This window comes from Helicoverpa zea, chromosome 22 (assembly GCF_022581195.2).
Source record: "Helicoverpa zea isolate HzStark_Cry1AcR chromosome 22, ilHelZeax1.1, whole genome shotgun sequence".
NCBI lineage: Eukaryota > Metazoa > Arthropoda > Insecta > Lepidoptera > Noctuidae > Helicoverpa > Helicoverpa zea.
In genome coordinates, this window is record NC_061473.1 from 3,157,411 (window position 1) to 3,183,814 (window position 26,404).

At 35.1% G+C, this 26,404-nt stretch overlaps 1 protein-coding gene across 1 annotated transcript in view; it reads left to right on the forward strand.

Moving 5' to 3' along the window:
• The window catches only part of LOC124641397, a 153,321-nt gene that overhangs the window by 44,084 nt on the left and 82,833 nt on the right, over positions 1-26,404 (forward strand). The window contains exon 2 of the mRNA XM_047179472.1: positions 18,654-19,255. Coding sequence (XP_047035428.1) covers positions 18,685-19,255 — 571 coding nt within the window. The 5' untranslated portion in view covers positions 18,654-18,684. The remainder of the gene's footprint in view (positions 1-18,653; positions 19,256-26,404) is intronic.

Genomic DNA, 26,404 nt, shown 5'->3' on the forward strand with positions numbered 1-26,404 from the left:
AATTTTACATAGAGCTTAAGGTAGTAATTATGTCTTAGATCTAGTATTCAGAGTTCTGAACTAAAGAAGTATCATGAAAAGAAGGCCTTAAAATTGCCAATTTACCTTGGGCAGACATAAGAGGACATAGAAGTCTTTTTTTGCATAATAATAATTATCTGCCTAAACCCATTTCGCCTAGTATATAGACGTTGGCTACCAGTCTTACAGGATGCAGCTGACTCATTTACATTGACTGTTAATCTGACCTCCTCAACCCATTTACCTGGGCTACACGATACTCCTTGCTAACACTGGTTGTCAGACTTACTGGCTTCCTACTAACCCGTAACGACTGCCCAAGATGGTCAATGACAGACGGGATCTACCCATTTAACGTGTCTTTCCAAACACAGAACATAATATTATTTTGTGCTCGACCATGAACGAAACACTCAAAAGGAGTTGATACATTTTTTTCTTGAATATTTATCCTATTACCTATTTTTTCTTAAGTATTATATCTATCATGTTATTATGTTAAACTAATTTCAGAGTGTGTATCTTTATAAAAACGTTTATGAATTAAATGATACAAAACTTTGAACCTACAAAAAAACGAAACAAAAAAGTTTCAATGTCAACCGAGGCTTGCTTTGCATTGCTTAATTCATTGAACCTTGCGATCATTATTCAGATGATGGTTAAACTGATGTTCAACATACGTTAAGTTACTTAGTATGATTTTATATTTAGTGATACTCAAACGTTCAATACTTCTCTGTGTGAGAGGAGACCTGTGCCCAGCAGTGAGACGATAAAAACGCTGATGATGTTGACTAAAATCTTTCAGTATTATTGGCATGTATAATCTATACCTATACTAATATTATAAAATTGAAGTTTGTTTCTTGAACTTCAGAGTAGCTAAGCTATTTGGCAAGATTTGTAGTCTTTTGTTCGAACATTTTATCATGAAGGATACTATTAATTAGAAGCTACTAGCGAACTTCAGAGGTGCAAGGTTATAGAGGTCTGTAATTAATGATCTTCTAGTCCTTGTATTCTAATAAGGAAATATTAAGCCTTATCATTACGGTGAAATAGAATCGGATTGGCGTACTGTAACTATGTATGCGAATATAACAAAAGATGATCAAGGCTTTGAACTTGACAGCCTACTATTGTACGTCGAGATTTAATTACCTCTCGATAATGGAGAATATTGCATTTAAATCATCAATTTTGAGCTGAATGACGTAAATATGGGGATTAAGAATCTGTTGGTATCTTGTCTTCTTGGGAACTAATCTAAAATTCGAATGTTAACATTCATTGGGCGGATTCATTGCTACAGTTAGCAAAATAAATTATATTTATTTATTTATCCTTCTTAGTTCTCGTTTAGGTATTTTTAATACAAATAAACCTTTATAATTTTTACTGATGATCTTACAACTCGCTTTTATTTTAAGACTTAATTTGAATTTTGATCTTAAGATCACCATATTTGTCTTAAAAGCGTTACATACTAATTGCATTATAACTTAATTGATGATTATTTTTAAGTAGAAAAAAATAAAGTCAAATGCATTCAGTCGGGCTATGTGAACGAACTTGGATTTTACAAAAATAGTATGTCCAAATTGGGAAACTTGGCCTGTTAAGAATTCGCTCGGTTCACGACAAGCCTCGGTCATCAATGGCGTCACGATTTTGATAGGAATTCAAAAAGTTATGCCAGCTTTATTTTGGGTAGCACGTGGGTTTTGAATTTGCTGTATTTTGTTTATAAAACTTTATTAAATTATCTGTAGGTGGACTTGCTAGCAGACAGAAATTAGATAATGGTTATCTGATTATTTAATTGTCTACTTACTTCGGCCAACGGTTTTATCGAAAAAGCGGCAATCTTATTCTGAAAGAATTTTTCAAAAATGTATTTTTGAGATTAGCGCGTTGAAGCAAACAAACAACCCGTGTCAGTTTTATGATTTTAGTATTGATGAATATTGGTCTCAACCAAAATCGTGTTTGTCAATTATAACGTTTCTAAGTTTGATATTCCCGGTACCTATTATTATGTTTACTTTCCCTTCAAAATCATCGTAAACTATAAATTATGGTAATTCATCAAAAGAAGGAAGTTCACCCCATCTCATCAAACAATACTGACATACAAATCTGAACACGTGGCTTCAAGTCATACAAAACCTCTTTTTACTCGACCGCTTCAAACAAAAAACTTGCTCCAAAAAACCAGACTAAGCGTTTGATTGACATTATAATCCTAATATATAAGACTATATCTTATAGTCTAGGATTCAAATAAACTCATGTGTTGCTTCTGAAAACAAAGTTTTATTTTGTTATAATCACTTAACAAAGAAAACATCTTATTTTATGCACTATTGTAAAATCCTCACCTGAAAACAAAGAAACGACATTCAAAGTTTATTTTTCCACCAATTCCAATCGTTTTATCACAAAATATATCTCACATAAAGTTTTCTTCTCGTAACACCACATGCCAATTTTCATAACCTATAAAACCAACTATAGACAAAAACTTTGACTTTTTACCATAGATCGCGCGAAGCGCGCCAAATTCAAAATTAAAGAAATATATTTTCTTTACATCTTCCCTCCCGAGGAAGAAAATTCACCTGAGAATTTTCTCTCAGGCTCTCGATTAGTTCTTCTTTCATCTATCATCACTTGTTTCCTCGTCATCTTCATCTTTTGTTATATGTACTGGAATTAATTTAGAAATGTGAAATAGGTTTGACTCTGTTTTCCTGTGTCCTGTATCTATCTCATAAATGGTATTTGATTTTTTTTCTACTATTTTATATGGTCCAATTCTCAGTTCATCTAGCTTTTTACGATTAAGTTTATTCCCATTTTCTACATATACCATATCTCCAACTTTAAGTTCTGTATTTTTTCTTTTTCTGTCATAGAGCTTTTTATTATAGTAGTGTGATTTTAAAGTATTATTAAGCGCTTTTTCCTTATCTTTGATCCAGTCACTATGTATGCATTCTTGGCGTAGCTCATTTGGTAATAGTGTAGCATCTGTCCCATATAACAAATAGCATGGTGCGTAGCCAGTTATCGAATGATTAGTCTGATTATATTTTTCTACACATTCATGTGCAATAGTAGTCCAAGCCTTTTTTCCTCCACTTCCATTTATTCTGCACCTTATCTTGTTTACTAATGTTTGATTGAGTCTTTCATTTAGGCCATTTGAAAAAGGCGCGTTCACCGCTGTAAATATCATTGTTATTTGCTTGTCACTAAGAACTTTCTTGAATTCTTTTGAATTTATTCCCGGGTATTGGTCGGTGAGAAGCATTTCAATTTCTTCTGTTTCGGTAACTTTATTTATTAGCTTTATAAAATCATGTGCACTCTGGGTCTTTGATGTTACAATAAATGCGTACCTAGTGAAGTGGTCTACTAGAAGATGTAAGTATTTCTTGGTTGATCTCGAACCACCAAATCCTCCAATTGTGTCTATTGATACTATTTCAAGAGGTCTTGTCGCCGGACCTAAATGTGACATCAATCCGTATTTGTCCTGTCCTCTTGTTTTGTTTTTTATGCAGATTTCACAGTTTCTACAGAGATTTTTTATATTCTTTGTTAAATTCTTTGCTACATACAATGAACTTACAGTCCTTAGCATTTGTCCAACTCCAATGTGACACAAATCCTCGTGTATTTTTTTTATAAGTCTAATACTGAGTTCTTCTGTTATAATTATTTTTTCTTTGTTTCTTATTTTTTTGTAGTATACATTATGTTTTTCAATTATTTTGTTTTTGTTTCTCTGTATTTCTTCATTTTTATTCTGATCTATCATAATATCTTCCAAAGTAATCAAGTTAACTATTTTCAATTGATCTTCTATATTTTCTTCTGGTTCCAACACAGGATTTCGACTTAAACAGTCTGCTTCTAAATTTTCTCTTCCTGGGGAATATTTTATTTTAAAGTCGTATTGTGAGAGGTAATAAGTGAGATCTCCTAGCTCGTCATCTGTTCTTGCTTTAAAGTTTAAATTCTCCAATGGTTTGTGGTCTGAGTAAACTGTAAATGATTTCCCAATTAACCAGTACTGCCAATATCTCAGGGCTTCTTTGATGGCCAAACATTCTAAATATATAGCTTTTTTCTTCTTTTGAGCTCCAGTTAGTTTTTTTGAAAAGTAGGCTACTGGTCTTTCTCTACCATCTTTTTGTACCTGTTTTAAAATTGCTCCAACGCCCTTCAGTGATCCATCGGTATAGATATTAATTGGTAGATCTTGATCAAATATTTCTAGTATTGGTTGCGAACATAAGAGACTCTTTATCTTCTCAAATGCTTTTTGGCATTCTTCAGACCAAAAAAAATTCTGATTTTTTCTAAGTAAGTTATGTAGTGGGTCTAGTATGATAGCGCTTCTTGGTATATATTCATGGTAGAAATTTATTTTTCCTAAAAATTGTCTGACATTCTTTTGTGTTTTTGGTACTGGGAAATCCCTTATTGAAATTAGGTTGTCCTTCACCGGTTTTATCGAATTTTTTTGAATAATATGTCCCAGGTATTTGATTGAATCTGATGCAAATGTACATTTTGTAAATTTTAATCGGAATCCTTCTGTTTGAATTGCTTCTAGCAGCTTTTTCAGGTGTTTTATGTGATCTTCAAATGATTTTGAGAATACCAGGATATCGTCGATATAATTCACAGCAAAATCAGTAAGTTTATATTTTCTAAGTATGTTACTCAATATCCTTTGAAATATTGCTGGTGCTGTCTTCAGTCCGAACGGAAGACACGTCCATTGGAAGTGTCCTTCTTGTGTTACAAATCCTGTTTTCTTCCGGTCTTCTACTCTTAGAGGTATAGACCAAAAAGCTGAGTTTATGTCTAAACTTGTAAAATAGTTACAATTCCTAGTCTTTATCATTAGGTCTTCAATTAATGGGAAGGGTTGAGCCTGTGGCACTACTATTTTATTTAAATCTCTAAAGTCTATACATAGTCTCGACTTTTTATTTTCTTCCTTCTTAAATGCCAAAGTTACCGGTGCTGCAAATGGACTGTAAGACTCTTCTATAAGCTCATTATCCAATAATTTTACTATCTGTACTGCTATCTCTTCTTTGTCTTTTAAAGTACATCTATATGGTCTTTTGCTGCAGTATTTATCCACTAATAAATCTATTCTTGCTTCATATCCTCGAACTGTTCCTACATCATACTTGTCCTTGGCAAAAACCGATTTATATTGTTGTATTAGTTTATAAATTTCTTCCCTTTTATCTTCTTCTAAATGATTTACTTTTATTTCAAACTCCTTTTCTTTAATATGTTCATTAAAATTTATCTCATATTCCTTTTCATATTCTTTACTTTCATTTTTTTCCTTGTATATCTCTTCCTCTTTTTTTTATGTTTTCTTGATGTAAGTATTGTTTTTGAGTTATTTTTAACTCCTCATTTTGTATCAACTCGTATGTCTTTATCATGTCTAATCCTATTAAAAAATCATATTTGAAATTTGGTTCATCAATGACGTAAACATTCACATTTTCTTCTTTTTCGAAAATTTTTATTTTTAGATTTGTCAAACCGCTGGTCTTCTTCACACCATTAATTGTAATTAAATTTTCTTCATTTGCATTATTTTTCTTGGTTTTTAATTTTAATAATTTGGAGTTAATGAGAGAAACATTCGAACCTGAATCATATACTCCATATATTTCTAATTTATCATTTATTAGTAGTTTGACTCTTATTAATGGTGTTACTATTAGTTTTTTTGTTCGGTTTCATTTAACTCTGTTTCAATCACTGAATTATTTACATGCCTTATAGATCTTCTATCGAATTTATCATCATCTTTAATCTTAAACCAGCATGCAGCTTCGGGGTGGTAACGAGTACCTTTATTTAGCCTTTCGCATGTTTTGCATGGAGCACGTTCCTCAATTTTGTTATTTATCTTTTGATTTTCGAATTTTCTGTAGGCCCCCTTCCTATTTTTATTTACCAAATGTTCATACTTTCTCACTTCATTGAATAAGTCTACTGTATCCTTCATTGCTTCTCTATTTATCTTCTCAAGTACAAATCCAGGCAAACCTGCAGCAATTAGATCCACCAGAGTACCTGTATCTATTGATCGCCTCATGTCCAGTATAAGTTTTTCCTTTTTTATAGCATAGTCCACCAATGAACCATCCTTGTATTTAAATAATAGGGCATAAGTCACTTGGTTCCAGCCTTGATTCGCAAATGATTCACAGAACTTATTTTTCCATATCTGCCAGTCAGAGTTTAGTGTTAATTTTATAATCATAGAACTGTACCAATCAACACAACTTTTATCCATGAATAGTCTTAATATTTCAATTTTTTTCTCATCTTCCAAAATATCAAAACGTAAACATTCCTTTTCAAAAGTATCAATCCACTGGTTTGGGTTTGTATTTTTACTTGTAAATTTTTCAATCACAAACTTCTCTGCAATATATTTTAGATTCTGTTTTTTTAGATCTTGCGTGTTCTCAATCAATTTTGCAAATAATTTTTCCAATGAATCTGTATTTTTTTCTAATCCTCCAGATGCTTGCTTTTGTTCAATTTCTTCTAGATACTGCTCTCCAAATTGTACATTACCATCTTCATCTATGTACACTTTTCTTAGTTCATCTGTCATTGTTATCCAAACTTTTCTTGTCTGATGTCTTTTCTTTAAACTATTTTTCACTTTAGTGAACGCAGCTGTCTGTATTAACTCTTTATGAAGACTAGCAGGCTGTAATTCTTCTGGTATAACAAACACTTTTTCATCTTTTGTTGTTATTGAGGTTACACAACAGACATTTGATTTCCCATCCTTAGCTGGTAATATAGCAAATTCGAAACGTAGCTGATCCATCGTTTTTTCCATTTAGGTATTTCAATAAACGAAAATGTCGTTTTATAAGACTATATCTTATAGTCTAGGATTCAAATAAACTCATGTGTTGCTTCTGAAAACAAAGTTTTATTTTGTTATAATCACTTAACAAAGAAAACATCTTATTTTATGCACTATTGTAAAATCCTCACCTGAAAACAAAGAAACGACATTCAAAGTTTATTTTTCCACCAATTCCAATCGTTTTATCACAAAATATATCTCACATAAAGTTTTCTTCTCGTAACACCACATGCCAATTTTCATAACCTATAAAACCAACTATAGACAAAAACTTTGACTTTTTACCATAGATCGCGCGAAGCGCGCCAAATTCAAAATTAAAGAAATATATTTTCTTTAAAAAAAAAAAAACCCTTTAAAAAAAATTTATAAAAAGCCTATTATACAAATAGGACAATAAGGTCACAGACCTGCAGATTGCGTCATATGATCATTTATATTCAACAAGAAACGTTTGAGTGGCACATATTATGCAGTGGTTATGAAAAGACCTACCACAAACAAAGGAGTGCCACAAGGAATAGTTCTTGGACCCGCATTATTTCGTAGAAAGAAAATATATCAAATGGCTTGGTTTTATAGCTAGTAAAATAACTAGATCCATTTTATAGATTAAAGGAGAAACTTTCTCTACAGTAATATATTTATGGACTGAATTCAAAATAAAAAAAATTGAGTTTTAGACGAGACAAAATTACATCACTGAACTAATTGATTTTGGTTTTATTAATGTTAAATAGATCGTGCCTCTTATTTCATCGTGAGAATTAGAGATATATTTATCTTCTCATATACCGTACTCTTTTATGTTTTCCGTGTACACCTGGGGACTTATTATGGTTATGTAAATTAGTCTTAAAATTCGTTGTTTGTTGAACGAGTTTAGAAGTACTCTTATAAAGGCTTTGCATTTTATTGGTTTTGAAAAGAAAAGTAGTGTTGATTGACACAGGGGAAAAAATTCAAGATACTTATGGATAAAGTTAGTAGAACTCATCGGAAGCTGTAATATACGTACTCATACAAGAATAAATTTCACCATTTTTCGTTTCATCTGGATTTCCTCTAATCTAATCAAGTCTTCTTAGAAGAGATTTTCTCATTATACATATCTTAAGAATTCTGCATTACACAGCAGTGAAAACCACTTATCCTACAATCCAGTTTTCTCCATATATCTGAGATTTTTATCTACATTCTCCACTTATGATAACGGGGCTGCATCCTGTTTCCACTGAGGAAATTACGAAATTATTCTCCTGTTAATGAATGGGCGAAGTGTGTGTGCTTTAATAGAAAATGTATAGACATGTATATGAGTTAGAAGCTCCATATGTGTTATGACAGTTAATAATTCATCAGATAATTCTTTTTTGGGATGAGCAAGTTCGTATTTGGTCATTCTGTACATTTTGTATGTCACACTGCGAACTTTAAGTCGCCCGATAATTTGCTTGGGGTCATAAGTCAGTATGAAGCTAGTGATGAATGGTAAAAGTGCTGAAAAGTTATTATTTCTTAGCCTATTGTATTGCTGATTTTAAGTACTGAAAATGTCATACTCAAATATTTCACATTGTTCAATTTCCTCCACCAAGGAAGCTTTTAAATGCCTCACTAAACAATAATAATAGTAACTACTCTATGGTAAGTTTAGAACATAAAACTAATGAACAAACGATTATTTCTCTATTCCATCCATTGTCTGAAGTGAATCTTCTGTAAAAGCAATTTGCTTGGCTGTCAGAAATTTTACGAGTTTCCGCGGTCCGAGTAATATTTAAAATGATTTTTCATTAACATCCTTGCTTGCTCCTGCAATTTCTGGTTTCCTGGTACACAGCGTGGATAATTTGCTTTCATATAAGGCGAAATTATTATTTCATATGGGTTTTACGAGTTTTGTATGAAAAGAATTGTCAACGATTAATGTTTCATGAGGAAGTTTCATAACTGTTGGTTTTATTATCCTGTGCCTCACACTTTAGACCAGCTGTTCCCCGTGGGAAATATTTGCCGCACCCGGATAAAACATAGCCTACGTTCTTTCTCAGGCTTTAGAACAGTGGTTCTTAACCGGTGGTCCGCGGACCACTGGTGGTCCCTGGAGGCATTCCAAGTGGTCCGCGAAGCTGAGCTTCGCGACGTTGCTATACGTTATCAAACTTATTTTTTATCGACTTATAATTGCGAGCGGGGGTTTTCGCATGGACGTATATCGGGTGTGTCGTACCTAGTCCCCCCCATTCATGAAAATGTATGTTTGGGCTACATTTTACGTAATTTTGGTTTTGAGTCTTAAAAAATAATTAAAATTTCGCGCTCGCTCCGCTCGCGTATTCAGAAACTGTATGACCTTATTTTTGCATTTGTCAACAAACAAAAAGTTAAGTACGTTTGGGCTACATTTTACGTAGTATTTGGTTGAAGTCCGATAAAAATTTCGCGCTCGCTTCGCTCGCCTATTCAGAAACTGTATTATGCCATTATTTTGGCATTTGTCAACAAACAAAAAGTTAAGTACGTTTGGGCTACATTTTACGTATTTTTTGGTTTAAGTCCGATAAAAATTTCGCGCTCGCTTCGCTCGCGTATTCAGAAACTATATGCCCTTATTTTTGAATTTGTCAACAAACAAAAAGTTAAGTACGTTTGGGCTACATTTTACGTAGTATTTGGTTTAAGTCCGATAAAAATTTCGCGCTCGCTTCGCTCGCGCATTTGGAAACTACATAGGCAAGTTTTTCTTTATTTGCATTTGCTTACCTACACAACTGCCGACATGCGTTTAGCTTTGAGTAGAACTGACCCAAAAATTCAGTTTTTTTTTTGGTAAATAATAAAGAAATGAGTACTAATTTAGGTAAACCGATGAGGTGGTCCCCGGCAAGACAACTTTGGTCAAAGTGGTCCCTCATGTCAAAAAGGTTAAGAACCACTGCTTTAGAATATCTGTGTCCCCTTTTAAATCTTCATCAGTTTTGGCGTGATAGCCAGACAGATAGTTAGACATTATTTTCACATTTATGAATAGGTACAATGTCGGTAATGAATCACCATTTTCGCTATTTCTATTTGAAGCAGAATCAGAAGCAGCTGAGATTTTTTTCACAAACAATACCTACTCGAGCTTTAAAAACATGATGACCAAGCTAATACAAAAATACTGTACGAATATTTAATTCAAGATCAGCTTCGAAATAATTCTCACACAAAAAACTTCACGGCCAATAATAAAGATACCGTGAGTCAGAATATAAACTCATGCGCACCAAGGTGTCTTACAAACAGTAGCCATTTTATTCATGAAACTATATCCGTCCTTTACTAACCTATAGTTAAAGTGTACTTTAAAAAGGGACGGAGGGATTATGCACACCTATTTCGCGTTGCAATTAACATTTTTATTTAATGGAGTCACTTTAAAATGTCAATGAGTTGTCGGAAAAATGGGCTGGTATGTTTTCCGTGGAAGGCATTAAATTGTCATTCTTTGATGGACAATGGTAGGCTTTGACTGCATAACATCACGCCCTTTTTGTAGGTTTGGCAATGTTAAAATAGAGCTTAATTTTGCAACCTTACAGGCTAAAGAATTATACCATAGAAAATTCTTTTATATCTATGAATTAAAGCCATATTCGGAAAAAAATATGTTTTTCCTCATGGAAAGTGCAAACTTTTTTGCTTGTTTGTTTATTTAATATTTGTGATCACGAAAACCGGTTTTTTCGAGCCATGTATATTGTTTTGTTGCTTTAATTTATCTCACGTGAAAATTCCATACCGATAACCAGATGGCATAGCTGTACATACTCTTAAATCCGTATTAGATAACGCTAGAATTATCTGATCGTAAATTAATTACTTTTGAACAATACAAAAAACTATTGTTACATCAACGTTTAAGCAAAAAAAATTGGAGCAAACCACTACCAAAAAAAAGTTCGATCGAAAATCGACAAAGTTATTAATGCAGTCAAAAAACTTGAATGGCTACTTAAGAATTCATTATTTGAAAGGGCATTGCGACTTAAGTCGTATTGAAATTGATTTTGACAGCTGTATTTGTAAATTGGTCATGTTTGTAAGTCGGGTCGATGTACCGTTGTGGTACGAACGATATTGAACCTTATACCTTCCTAATAAGTTTTATATTCGTATACAGTGACCTAGTAATTTATAATATTAACAGGTGGTTTAGTTGTTCATCGAATTTTGATTAGTGAGGGGACATCGACTTATTTTTTTACCCAAACTTTATATCGATGTTTTTGATTGAGATGTGGACTGTAGTTTTTATAACTATAGTAGTAGGTGTTTATGTAACTTTTGATAATTAAGAATCATTGCTGCAACCTTGGACTTGAAATTAAAATGTCGTAAGCTTCAAAAAAGTTATTGGATCAGTGTTGGAATATTCATAAAACTGGTGCCATTTTATGTTGATCAGTAATAAGATCCGTATAGATACGAGATCCGCAGATCTCTCATAAAAATATGTTGTTATAAATAATAGAAAACTACCATACCGTCATTTTATAATAAGCCTTTAGGTAGGTTGCTAATTATGAAGTAAATGACTGAAGATAATTGTAGAAAGATCAGTAATAAACCTCTTGTATATCGCGAATTATAAAACAATAGAAAATCAATTGTGTCTTGCTTATATCTGTGCTCTGACATACAAAAGTATATATTCAAAAGTATGACATAAATATGACATGGGTTAATCATATATTCAATGCCGATAAAAAAGTAGAGATAAAACGATAAAAAACAGACAAATAGATATTCCGCTAACACATCTACAGAGCTACCGTAAACTCAGTTAAACGATAAATACCCATATTAAAACCGTTATCTAATACCAAATAGCTTTGCCATAAAACGTTGAAGACACCACATTTCTGACGCAATCGGTAAAAGTCGAGTAAACCCACGGTATAACGAGTTATAGCAGTAATTAGTACCAGATTACTAGACTTATAAAAGTTAAGTAAGACTAATGTAAGGTAAATGTTTCCCATCGTTAAGATAATTTATTAGTTAGGCGTGTTTATTTATGTTTATTTGCCAGGACTGATAGTGTTAGGAATTATTGATAGGTACTTTAATACTAGCTGTTTTATGTGGTAGGTAATATCCGCGTACATAGGAAATATTATTACTAGTCTACAAATCTGTCAAATTCTATCGACTGATCGTGGAAAGTAAATTTCCCATGCCTAATTCTGTACCCGAAATCTCAGTTTTATGAAATGAGTTAGAGGTAAATAGGTTTAGTTGTCGTGTAGGTAAATCTTAAATTTTTATAGGTAATATTTTTGGGAATCCTATTAAAAAGTTTATATCATTAATATTATAAAGAAGTTAACTAGACATCTCAATTAATGCTTCACCACTTAATAAATCTGCAAAAAAACGTCCACGAATTTGATCATAACTACGCTCTTAAGCAATCAACACTTACGTTAACTAATTACTGATAAACGTCTACAGTTAGTGGCTTATCCCAGTTAACGCGATGATTAACTGCTAGACGTCAAATATTGTCAGTTAACTCGGCTGTTAGTTAAATATTATTTACTATTACTGCGTTAAACTACGTGGGAACAAGCATGTGACTATCATGTATTGCAAGCGGCAATCTTAGTGATGAATTTGTTGAAAATTAACAACTGACTGATGCAAATGGGTATGAAATTATGAAGATTAAGAAGTGCCTATGTGAATTTGTGAAGGCTAAAGTCTAAGTTAATATCACTTTAGGAGATTCACTTCCAGATTTCAGGAGTGATGTTGTGGGTCTAAAATTATGAAAGCAAAAGTGTAGAAGGAAGATTGAAGAAATGGTGTAGGTAGAGGAGATATAAAGATCAAAAGTCAAGGGCCAGACGAATTTGAGAAAACACTAGGACTCGTTAATAATAACAATAAATTTCTATAGGTATAGGTAATGGCTATCAAAATAAACCGATTTATTTATAGGGCTTGATTCAATAAATAATGTGAATCATAGATCACGTCACGAAAATCAAGGCCATCAAAACATTTTTTTTTTTAATATTAATGACTGAATATATTTTCTATAGGTATGTTCCAAACTACCTATTGTTCCGTATAAGACTTACGATATTGCACCCAGTCCTTAACTAAAGTCTGGTACGGTAGAAAAAACCACCGTGAGACTCGGTCGGACGTACGGTGCGTTTGTATACCATTGTTTGAATTCTATCGGCCAATCACTTTAGTGTAAATCAATTGTTTTGCAACCAACAATATTATGTTTTGCTGTGCCTGAAAATTTTTGTATTTCGTGTGGTGAAGTTGTGGTGGTGAAAATGGGACAGTAATTTTTGAGTGCTTTTTTTGTAAATTTGTTGAAAATGAGTGTTGTTAGTAAGTTTGTTTTCGTGTACAACCAAGGTCTTGGAAATGAGTAAGTGATGATATTTTAATATGAAAAATTCTACGGTAGAAAAAACAATTATTATATTTGTATTTAAAAAAAATCTATACATTCCTACTTACGTTCAAAACCTACAATTGTTTTGCGAGATTTTCTTGTAAGATGCGTCGTGTCGTGAATCGCAAAAAGTAAGCCTAAAGCAACCACGATAAAAAATAATTACGCCTATTTGTCATCAGAAGCTAAATAAAGTAAAAAATAAACCTACTAATGCGTGTGTGAACATCCATACAAATGACTTTTATCTAATAAACAAATTGTCGCTACAAAATTGTCCTCAACATCGCATGCGTGTAGATAAATAAATGTTCGGAACTTATCGTCAAGGAATCTGTGCGTACGTATTTATGCAAGATGGTGTAATAAATCTATGTGAGGATGGGTTCAGATGTAATGCGCATTTTTACGTTCTTTGAAGTTATTTATTTACTTAAATTGTTTACCGTAATTTGGTAATTTTGTTATCCAATTCCTGGACACCTATTTTTTTTATCGCTTTTCTGTCTGTGTGTTATGTACTGAAGAAATATTTTTTTGCAAAGCTATCGAAAAATAAACTTGTATATAGTAACTGCAAAAAAATCAAATATTGCCGAAAAAACTAGAAAATAAAAAAATAAATACTTACCTGTCAACCTACGTAGGTGGTCCCGGTCATATTAGACTAAAATAAAAACGTGGGGCCCATTAACTATTGCTGTAGTACCTCTTCTAGAGGTATAATAGGTGTGGATTGCATCGACTTACTATAATCGTAACTGGAGATTTTGACAATCAATAATCAGCCGTAGCTCATGATCTACCAAAGTATAAAGATATGCTTTGCCATAGATAGGATTTCACAGGGGCCCACGTTTTTATTTTAGTCTAATATGACCGGGACCACCTACGTAGGTTGACAGGTAAGTATTTATTTTTTTATTTTCTAGTTTTCAGTGCACATAAGATAAAACCGTTTAACTTAAAAGTTTTTTTACCGATTTTTTATTTTCTAGTTTTTAGTATTTAATGAAAATGCCTACCGAATATTCCTCATTCTATCTAATTCATTTAGTGCATCATTATTACACGGTCTCTTACCTGACAATTTATTACAATCTAATTCCTCAATACATAGCCCTTCCAGATACTTTTTTTTTAACGACCCCAAAAATCATCACATAACCTCTCCTGCTGTGGGTCAGCAGCGGTGAGGGAGTGCCAGACTCTTGACTAAGAACCGTTTTGTTCCGTCGTAGGCCTTTTATGTACCAGGGCCGCGGTAACTCTTTCGAACAATCTCGCAGCCCAGGCAGGCCTTGGCCCTGTTGGGCCCCGCTGGAGTTACTGACAGTTTTCTACTTGTGAAGCCCTTTCATTTGATACCCATATTGTTGGGATTGATAAAAAATTGTTATCAGCCATTTGGTAGCGGCGGCCATCTTAGATTTCAATTTTGCATAGTAAATTGTATTCTACTTGTTGAGACCCATCAACATGGGTATCAAATGAACCTAAGTTATCCGCCATTTTGTAGAGGCCGCCATCTTGGATTTTAATTTTATATAGTACATTGTATTCTACTGGTTGAGAACTTTCATTTGATATCCATATTGATGGGATTGATAAAACCTACGTTATCCGCCATTTTGTAGCGGCCGCCATCTTGGATTTCAATTTTTTATAGTACATTGTATTCTGCTTGTTGAGCCCTTTCATTTGATACCCATATTGATGGGATTGATAAAACCTACGTTATCCGCCATCTTAGATTTCAATTTTGCATAGTAAATTGTATTCTACTTGTTGAGACCTTTCATTTGATACCCATGTTGATGGGATTTATAAAACCTAAGTTATCCGCCATTTTGTAGAGGCCGCTATCTTGGATTTTAATTTTATATAGTACATTGTATTCTACTGGTTGAGAACTTTCATTTGATACCCATATTAATGGGATTGATAAAACCTACGTTATCCGCCATTTTGTAGCGGCCGCCATCTTGGATTTCAATTTTTTATAGTATATTGTATTCTGCTTGTTGAGCCCTTTCATTTGATACCCATATTGATGGCATTGATAAAATCTGCGTTATCCGCCATTTTGTGCCGGCGGCCATATTGGATTTACAATGTCATTGATATTACTATATTGTATTGTCATCGGAATTGAAGGTGTGTACCAAATTTCAGATCAATCTGACAACAGGAAGATACTTAAATTTGAATTACTAAATTTGACCCAAGAAAGAATAAAACAAACAGGGTGAGCTAAATAAAACCGTTTAAAAAATAAATATAAACCACGAGCGTGGCAAATAGTTATTACAAGAGGCACATAAATACACTTTGCTGATATTTAGACAGCTGTATATACTTACAAATTAAGTATTTTTTCTATTAGTTGTAGTTTAAAACATCTTACTTTTTCGTCACCAAACACCATTAACAACCTATCAACAACAGCAAAGATACGTTTGTCAAGCTCTGTCTTCAACTACTATCAGTGTGTGAACATCATGTTATACAATCCTACCCTGCAATGGAACGCCTAGTTAGGCCAGTGGGAACTGCCACTTGTATGGAGATTTGCTAAGAAAATTGTTAGTTTACGGTCCAACAGCGGATATTTTGCAATAATTAAATGTGTGAGGAAAATTGTGTGGTTGGAAAAACTGAGAATTCAATAGATCTAGGGAAGATGGTGTTTTTTTATGCTATTACTAGCTTTCGCCCGCGGTTTCACCCGCGTCCCGAAGCCGGATGGTGGCAAAAACTATAAAAAAAACTATCCTAAAACCTTCTCCCGGGTCTAAGTTACCTCCCCTCTAATTTTCAGCCAAATCGGTCAAGCCATTTTCATGTTATGTCGTGACAACGGAAAACGGGTTTCATTTTTATATGTATAGATTATATTATTTATTAAGCCAACGGTGTCACCCACATCCTGTGAACCCGGATAAAAGTAGTATCTAACACTGAAATAATTTTTCAAATCGGACCATTACTTCCTGAGATTAGCGCGTTCAAACCAACAAACTCTTCAGCTTTATAATATTGGTAGATAAATAATAGATTCCAAATGAGAAAAAAATAATAAACTAAGTACGGAGGTAAAAGGTGACTGAATTGAAGAGCCTGAATGATAAGGGAGCTTCATAATAGTATTTGATGACATACTTGGAAATATAATGGGGATTTATGAAAGAAAGACATTACTATACGAAGATTTTTTTTGTGGTTACACTAAGTGCTCGCTTAAATTGAAATCCTATGCCGAGTCGCGCTTAAATATGGTAGGGGCGCGTCATTTCAGCTTATACATAACTTTACTTGTTTCTAATAGGCCTTTTAAATCAAAATATTAACTGCCTATAAAATTGAGACATTAGAACTGTAAGGATACACCTCTGCTTAACCTCTTAGAAAACACTCATGATGTAATACCAATTAATCATTAAATCAAACATTGCATTAACCAAACCAATAAACATACATACGTAACTATTTCGATATTTTCAAATTAGTTCTCTTAGTTGACTTAATGGCCATATAACCAGCCACAGATGATGTAAAACTTGTAACTCGGTCTAACGTGGTCAATTCATTAATATTTATGTTTTAAATGCCTCGTTAGTACTGTGTTGGGTTATAGGCCCAAGTAGAACTGACGTTAGTTCAATAGTTGAAGTGATCTTTGCTTGAGATGTATTAATTACGCTTCTTGACGGAGTTTTTAGACCTTATCTATGAGCCATTTATTGAGAAGGCTCATTGACAGGTACCTAATTACCAGGTCCGCCGCTAGCTGTTTGTTCGCCCGCGTGCAAAACTGATTATGCCGCCCTACGACTACATATTATTATACTGGGTTTTAAAAAAAAGATAAAATCGTTAAGATTATAAAATATGTATTTTAATTAGGTTATATTTGTTTACTGAAGTGTAAAACTAAGCCATATAATCATAAGGCAATTTTGTCGCCCCCAAGTTTAGGTATTATGTATTAGCACATGCAGCCCATAAAAGGTTGTGGAAATCTGGTCTTCAAGTTAACAAGTGTCATTACCAATACCACAACAACCGATGAACTGAATAGATTTTGGTTGCAAGAAGAGAGAAGCTATCGTAAATAAGCGCGAGCGAAGCGAGCGCGAAATTTTTATAGTTTATAATCTGAAAAAGTAACTGGAGCCTAAGGCGTCTCTAGCTAATGTCCGTAAATGAACTTGTGTGGCGCCCTTGTGCAATCATTAGCCAAGTGGCCCCTATGTTTTGAAAGATTGTGATTAATGGGTAACAACATGTGTATATCAAAGTACTTAGAACAGTTTATTATATAACCCAAACTAAAGAACTTAAATATCTATAGCAATGTTTAGTAAAGATTCATTCAGTAAAAGATTTTGATAGCGTCAACTTTTTTGGTGGGTTTCTCGTTGAAAAAGTCACCGCACAAGACACATTCCATATGAAAAAAACCGTTTAAAAAGAGCGAGCGGAGCGAGCGCGAATTTTTTGGGGATGCAAAGGGTGAACCCATCAAAATTGACAGGACACGACCAAAGCGAGGGCGGCTTTTTCTGAAATTTTATTGCTTGTCTACTTATCTATTTATAGTAAAATATTTTTATTTCATAATTCAGTACCTAATCAGTAATTATGGTTCAATTTTGCCGCCACCTAAATCGTGCCGCCATTTGTCCTCCCCACGCTACGCTACGCTACTGCCGTGATTGAAACTATAGCCAAATTACTTAGTCTCTGCTGGAGCATTGTTGATCTTAGTTTTTAATACTTTTGAATTTTGAAAATGATCTTTCAACAGACGCTACTGAAACCGGCAGTGTAAGTAATATTCTTAGCGCTATCGCTGTGTTTGGAAATATTGAAATCAAATAATTGGTAAAAAGATATTGTATTTTTTTTTATACTACGTGATAAGTCGCTCGATTTGCCGCCCCCTAGGACGTGCCGCCCGCGTGCGGTGCACGCCTTGCACGCCCGCTTACGGCGGGCCTGCTAATTACTCATTTAAAGCTCAGAAATTTTAGCATTTTACCTCTCGAACTTATAGGTATACTTCTTGGTCTCGACATGTTTGCGTTCCCTTCATAAGCCTGAAGAGATGTAATGTGTCCTTCTTGAGATAATCGATTAAGAATCTAAAAAATGTAAAAAAAATCCGTACTGATCACGAGGAACCTTCAAACTAACGAGTGTCCCTTGTTCCAGGTGGCGGGAGCATCATCAATGGCCTGACACCATGTTCAGAACGGCGTCAGTCGAGGGCTCCGGGCCGAGGACGCCGCCGGCCTACGCCCCCCATCCCCCGTACGTCCCACCCCGCTTCTTTCCCCCTCGGATCCGGCCTCCACCGCCCCAATACTGCTTTGACGCAGCGCGCTTCGCCTGTGATGCTTCAAAACCCCGATACTTAGACGTAGAACGAGAAAGGCTAGTCACAAGATGGTTAGCCGAAGCCAACGAGGCTTTGGTCAGGAGGGACCGGCCTCCTCGGTACAAGCCACGGAGCAGCGAGCGGAGACCAGACTTCTTGGAAAGGAGACCAAACGCTCCGGAGTGGGCGGACAATTTTTTGCTAGGTCGCCGCAACGGGTCTGTGGAACCCGAAGACGATACAAGTGAAGTGATGACATTGAAGGAGTTTGTGGATAAGTTCTCGTTGCCTCGTGTGGTGAAGTTTGAGGGGGAGGATAGGCCAGTGCTGTTGTATAGAGTGTTGGAGGCGCATAGGCGGGTGGAGGCAGTCCCGCTGTCCGGGAAAAAGGGCAAACTCGTTGGAAAGCCTTTGTATATTCCGGACTCTTATGATGGTGAGTTTTTGTCTAACATTACCTTTCTTTTTAATACAGGAGTCTATCTACGTTTTATAATATTTAATTAACTTGTAATCGTTAAGAAATTGATAACAATCTTTATTGGAATGTATATTCAACACATTTCACACAATAAGTTAGGTACCAAACCAGTTTAATCTTCCGCTATTTCGTAATCTGTTAAATTCCTAATAACAGCATAGAAATCCTGACAAGTATCTAATTTCAGAGCGGCAGAGATATTTGGCGAGCACTCAAGTGATTGAGTGATTCTTAAGTTTATTAGATGCGAGGAAATATCCTGTTCCACCATTTCCTAATACAGAAACCTATATGGGTACTATAACCTTAAACGCATCTCAATTAAACTATAATATTAATTAAATTAGCATTTACCAATTCAATTTTAATTGAAAACTAAGCTTACGCGGCCCGCAGGGCATCTGAGGCGGATGTCGGGGAGTAGCGACCCCGCGGGGCTATATATCCGAGTGCTCCAGGGAGAGTTTACTGTCCCCATTCTCCGGCCTGCCGGAGTGAAGCATGACGGGGGATAGGTCTCCCGCCTCTTGGCTTGCCTTCATCGGCCGGTCAGAGTGGAGTCGCTAGAGCAGGGTTAGCAGCCCACTCGGAGGGTAGGTGCCTCGTGGTAAGTGGCGAGTGGGCCGGTGATGCTGGACCCACAGGGAGCGCGTGATCTGCGTTTAAAGTCCGCCGAGGTATCCTCACCCTTCAGCCGCTCATGTACTTGTTGCCCTCTTGTTGCTATTCAGTGACTGATTCCCGGGGGCCCAGTAAGTGAGTTGGCGAGTGTCTACCTGCCATTTTTACGTGTGCAAACATTGTTATCGGCAGGTGCCATAGTTCCCATAGTCTTCCCATTCCTAGTCCACTAACATCCCATCGCAATAACCCAAGTAGTTTTCCTCCATAGTTAGCAATAGTTTAGCACAGAACCGGGGATTGTCCCTGGGTACATTTCTATAGTGTATACGGGGATAATCGTCGGTTTTGTGTCGCCATTTCATTAAAGTTGTCTCAAAAGGGCTTCAGCGTGTTGGCTTCGGCCCCACGTTCGCCTCCCAAAAATCCGGGACTCTATAGTCCCGAGGTCTGGTAGAGACATATAAAACAATAATATAACATGGAAGTATTTCAATTTGAAAAACATAGGTTATCAGAGTATAGAGGTCAAATGGACGTAGTTATGCAGAAACGTTCCAACCCACTGTACGCGTAAATGCTTATATCTCAAATTAAACTTGAATTTGAGATATAAGCATTTACGCGTTTCAGTTGTATTCTTTTTTATTCTAACAAGTAAAGGTACTAGAGGTTTTATTGTTGAATTATATTGAGTTTAGATAACCATATGCTAAATTTTAGGCTGTTCAATCACAATAACTCGATTTCGGGTGACTTGTGGGTTGGAACGTTTCTGCATAACTACGTCCAAATATGTAGTTATGATCCATTTCATTTTAATTGTAAGTCAATATTATGATAGACGTTTGTTTTTTGGACTGAATTAATTGAAACATGTATGTACACCTACGTCTTTTAGTTCTCACATATATTAATTAGGAACATTTTATAGTAATTATTTGAGCTTTTATTTGATTAACGTCTATTACACAGTATTTATTTACGCTTACATAACTTATGAACACTTAAAAATTTAATCTTAATTAATTTTGTTTGAATGAATAGTCACAAAAATCCCCCCCCCCTGCTTTCTAGTAGGCTATCAATCTTAATATGATCTTTTTATTTAACTTGTTTTACTATATTTATAATAGCTTCGTAAAACGTCTTCTTTACCTCTTCAACTTTGACATGACAGCCCACAAAATAAAGTTCTAACATTACCAACTTAACCCTACGGCTGCCGCGTATAGGCGCGGACTACGGGAGCAACGGCCCATTAGCGTGAGCATGCGACAGGTCGCGCCCTGCCCCGATATGTGCATGCTGGCCATGTTACCTGCTGTCTGGATGTCTAATTGTGTAGGTATATTGTTTGGTGGAGTCGTCATTGCAAAAATTATTCGGGATGATAAAAAATTATATTAGGTATTGGCCTACAATGTCCCACTGCTGGGCAAAGGCATCCCATCTCGCTTCCACACTTCCCGATCTTTCGACCGTGTCCACCAGTCACAACAATAAACATCATACAGTACAGGAGATATCAGGAAAGATATTGCCTCCTCCCTTTTTAATTCGGTAAAAGTACGAGCAATGTGTCCGACTATAAAGTTTAATTTATTAGTATCTAGTCAGTCGACAAGCAAATGAACAAAGCCTTTAGAATGATATCTTTAATCGTCTCAACGTTAGATTCATGGCCCCACAAATTCTCTAAGTAATAACTATAAAATTAATCATTATAAACAGACTTCAATTAAAATGCTCACATCAAACAATACTACATGAATCAAGCTACCCACTTATTTTTAATTTATCGCTACCCACAGTTTAAGCGAGCCGCTCCGAGATCCGTGCATCTTAAGGCCATAACCTTGTCCATATGGTGCCATATATGGCCTACGGTTAATAGGCCTGGTCTCCCACGCGCCCGGAAGGTTGGCCCAAGGCCTGATTCAATAGGCCTCCAGAATACAGTAGCAATTAAGGCCATTTAGGATGCAATGCATGCGGAATGCTTGAGGATAAGTCGTAATTATTGAGCGACTGCATTTTAGGGTTAAGTGGGAAAGCTGTTTGCAATTTGCGTTGTGTATGCAGATTTGCATTGCTTACTGTATTTGTTTTGTAATTAGGTAAATACGGTAGTTATTTATCTTAATTACTGACTACATTTTGCAGCTTAGCACATTATTTCATTTATACTTAGAGTATTTCAAACAAGGGGATTCTACCGAAAAACTGCCTCCCGAAAACTTAAAAAACACTGCTAATCATAGCTGTTTAGCGGTCTCAAGTTCTTTGCCTCAATAATATGCTTTTATTTACGAGAATTACGATAACAATCAGCATGTCGATTCTATAAAATATCATAACTCACTTCGACATCACTCTCACTTCGACTTCGATCTAAAGGTAGAATTCCGTGGACGCGACAATAGTCAACCTATGAAAATGTATGGCACCGTTGCCGAGGCCCGTGACAGTCGCGCGCGGCCGACGAATTTCGTAAGCTGCTCGTGGCATTGTCAACAATTTAATTCTGGTTTTACTAAAATTCTATAGATGTTATTAAGCGCTAGACCATGTTGAGAAGCGTACGGCCGCCAGCGGCTTACGAAATTCGTCGTCCGCGCGCGACTGTCGCGGCCCTCGACAGCGGTGCCATACATTTTCATAGGTTGACTTTTGTCGCGCGCGGCTGCGACAATCGCGACCCACGGAATTCTACCTTAAAGTTTCGTGATTGACATTGTCAAACTACACTAGCGCTTCACTATCGAGCGTGTTGACAAGTTGAACTAAATTAAAGTCGAGATTTTGACAGATCTGCCAAAATCTGTCTATCTATAGGGGAGGTAGGGGAGAGATGGGCAGTTGGGAGACATGATCAAATCAGATTAAAGGGGGGGGGGGGGTCCTTTTATTCTGATTTGATCATAGTTTTTTTTTTATTGGGTAGTTTACGTTACCGACTGGTAACGGTGTTCATCCATAGACTATCTGTCATTTCTGTGAGTTGTCAAGAACAAACACTCGTAAAAGTACTTAAATATTTTGTTGCGGTTTCGGATCGTTATAAAGAGAAAACTAATGAAAGGTATGTGTATTTTCTATTATTAATGATTGATTGTCAAAATCTCCAGTTACGATTATAGTAAGTCGATGCAATCCACACCTATTATACCTCTAGAAGAGGTACTACAGCAATAGTTTATGGGCCCCACGTTTTTATTTTAGTCTAATATGACCGGGACTAACCACCTACGTAGGTTGACAGGTAAGTAACTATTTTTTATTTTCTAGTTTTCAGTGCACATAAGATAAAACCGTTTTACTTAAGTTTTTTTACCGATTTTTTTTTTATAAACTAAGTCAAAAGTGTCCAATGCTCCCTATGGTAGGGAGGCTTGGACATACCATGTAATGTATAATTTGTAAATTTTTGTTCTTCTTCTTCAGTGAAAATTTGTGAGGTTATAAATCTGCGCTAAAAATCCTTTATAGAATCTTGTTTCAGGTACCGTTGCCAACTTGATCTAGGGACTCCATATTTATCAGCTGTTAATTTTATTTTTTAACCTTTTGATACCTCTTGTATTGCTCGTTATATTAAATCTTTAGGAATTTCCCGTCGCAAACCATTCTTTTTAACCCCCGACGCAAAAACGACGGGGTGTTGTATATCAAGGTCATCAGCTCGTTTGTTAGGTGTGATAGGAATGTTACACGCTCAGTTTACTTGCAAGCATATGTGGGATCTAAAATTTGAAATACTAATGTCTTCTGGAACCACTGAGCTGGTCTGCTGTTAGGACACGAAGATAGGTAACCCTGAACTGCCTTTTAGTAAACCCATCGAGTTTGGGCTCGTTTAATTTGTCTTGACTAGTTTTCTTCATGTTTCTAATTGACGAGAACCTAATTCTGGAAATGGGATGTGGCGGATGAAACCCTAGAATGATATATAACCCTGGATCAACAAAGGTCCATCTTTATTGTTTCTCAATCTGTGCAATTCTCCCAGAGCCAGTTTGTCATGAGGATTGTTAAACAGCTTCCTTTGGCTGAGATCGCATTAGCGAACCCATCATAAAAAGAAGGAAACATTAAGGAGCTCCTTTAAAAAACCATGAAATAAAATAAAATTATAAATTAAAAAAAACCCCCGACCCAAAAAAGTACGCAATTATTATGACAAAATGTTATAAACGATAAACCCTATAAAAAGCAAAAAGTAACTTTAAACACTACGTAAGTACCAACTAAAGCATGTCAGACTAAAGAAAATTTTGACGTGTCGCCGGTTTTATTTAAACCGTTTAAATATCTCGTAATGTTGAAACTGATTGTAATTTTTAGGATAGCTCTTTGATTTTATCTAGCCAAACATAAGAAATGGCAATAAAAGTTGATTATCTGTAAAATCTGATTTTTTATGCAATAAATGTGAAAAAGTGCCCATCGCTCCCCTACCTCCCCTAAAGTATGAAATGACATTACGAATCGAAGTGAAATGCGAGTTGTTGATCGAGTTTTATAGAATCCCAATACAGGTTTTCCTTTAACCACGAATTCACATAATCAAAAACAATATCCCGTCCCGTAATCCGCAATCTTTCAAATCAAATTGCAATTTACATATTAAGATAACTATCTAAATGACTTTACTTCACTATTATTCATTTTGTACGCTATTACTGGACTTTGAATTTTCACTGCACAACCTGGGAATTGAACCTGCGACCCCTGTATCGGTAACCGACCGTTAGGTACGTTGTACTATGGTAATATCAGTATTTCGGTATACTGTTGATATTTTAGGTTTTATCGATACAGGCTATTGGTTTTCGATCGATTGTTTTATAATGCTGTAATGTTATATAACATTGTTCAGTATTTTAGGAGGTTGGTATTTAAATGGTGGTTGTTTGAGAATGTGGAGAATAATATTTTAAATATTTCACACTAGCTGGTGCCCGCGACTTCGTCTGCGTAGGTTTAGTATTTCGAACAATATGTTTACAAATTGTAGCCTATGTGTTATTCTGATGTATAAGCTATATTATTGTAAAGTTTCATTAAAATCCATTCAGTAGTTTTTGCGTGAAAGAGTAACAAACATCCATACATCCATACATACAAACTTTCGCGTTTATAATATTAATAGGATGTAAGCTTCGTGTCAGAGTTATAACAAGAATTTAAGTACGTAATAATGATTCACCTTGGGTATATTTTTTATACCTACGTATGTTAAATACATACATTTGAGTTACATGACATTGTTAGGTACTTTTCCTCCTTTCTAATAATTTCCCATTTATTCGGCATCTAAGAATGCCAGATCTACAATTTAGTTGACTATTTTATTAGCAATACCGACTTTTTTCCCAAGAAGTGTCAGGCCCACATTCGGGAAACCTCAAAATACATGAAGGTATTATTTTGGATGTTCCTAAATTTAGTTTATGTCAAAATTCAATCTCCAATGAACGGATAGTTTGCTTATAGAAACCCACCGTTACCCAACAACAACTAATCTCTTTGTCTTACCGCCTATCTATCTAGTCATACAATCGCTATGATTAACCGGCGAGTAGTTAAAACTATTCCGCGCATGCGCAGTAGGCGTCGATTGTTTCTCAAACAATTCGTATGCATGCGAAACTGTGCAGTGGCTGTAGGTATGCGAAATCGGATGTTTGGTGAAATAACTATAGATTTTGAGATGAATTTGAAATGAGTCTGGGTGATTTCAATATACCTATATAGTATACAATATACATATTTTATATAAATAGAGGGTACCTATTGTGATGACTGGTTAGTATTTTTTTTTATTATTATATTTTTTAATTTAGGAGTCAATTCGTAATCTCTGATTAAAATGGCAGATTCGAGTTATGCAAAATTAATGAAGAATTCTGTTATTGGATAACTTTGTCAACTAAGGGGAAAAGATTTGTTAAGATTTTTTTTAGAAACAACAACAAAAAGAAATATTTTCTCATAATATTGTAGAAATAATAACAGCCAGTCTTTTACTTAAAAAACTGAAGTTGCATTATACCTTAGTTCAAACTATCCTATACTCTATCCATGGAAGCAAGAGCTAAAAGGTAAACAAAGAATGACACTTTTTCAAGATGGCGGTATAACCCGACCGATGACAAAACGTCACATTTTTGTGTAAAATGTTCGCAGTATCTGTGATTTTGTCATCGGTCGGGTTATACCGCCATCTTGAAAAAGTGTCATTCTTTGTTTACCTTTTAGCTCTTGCTTCCGTGGATAGAGTATAGTAACTATATCTACTATAATGCCTGGTATCATTGTCTCAACTTAGACTGTGATGTGAATCGATACAAAGCCGGTCTTTTTATTATACGTTTATATAAATAACTAAACTCGCATACTAACTACTACATTATGTTAAGTTCGATACTTATTATTAACTTGTTTGAGTTATTTTTCTTTGATGTCGCCCTACGATAA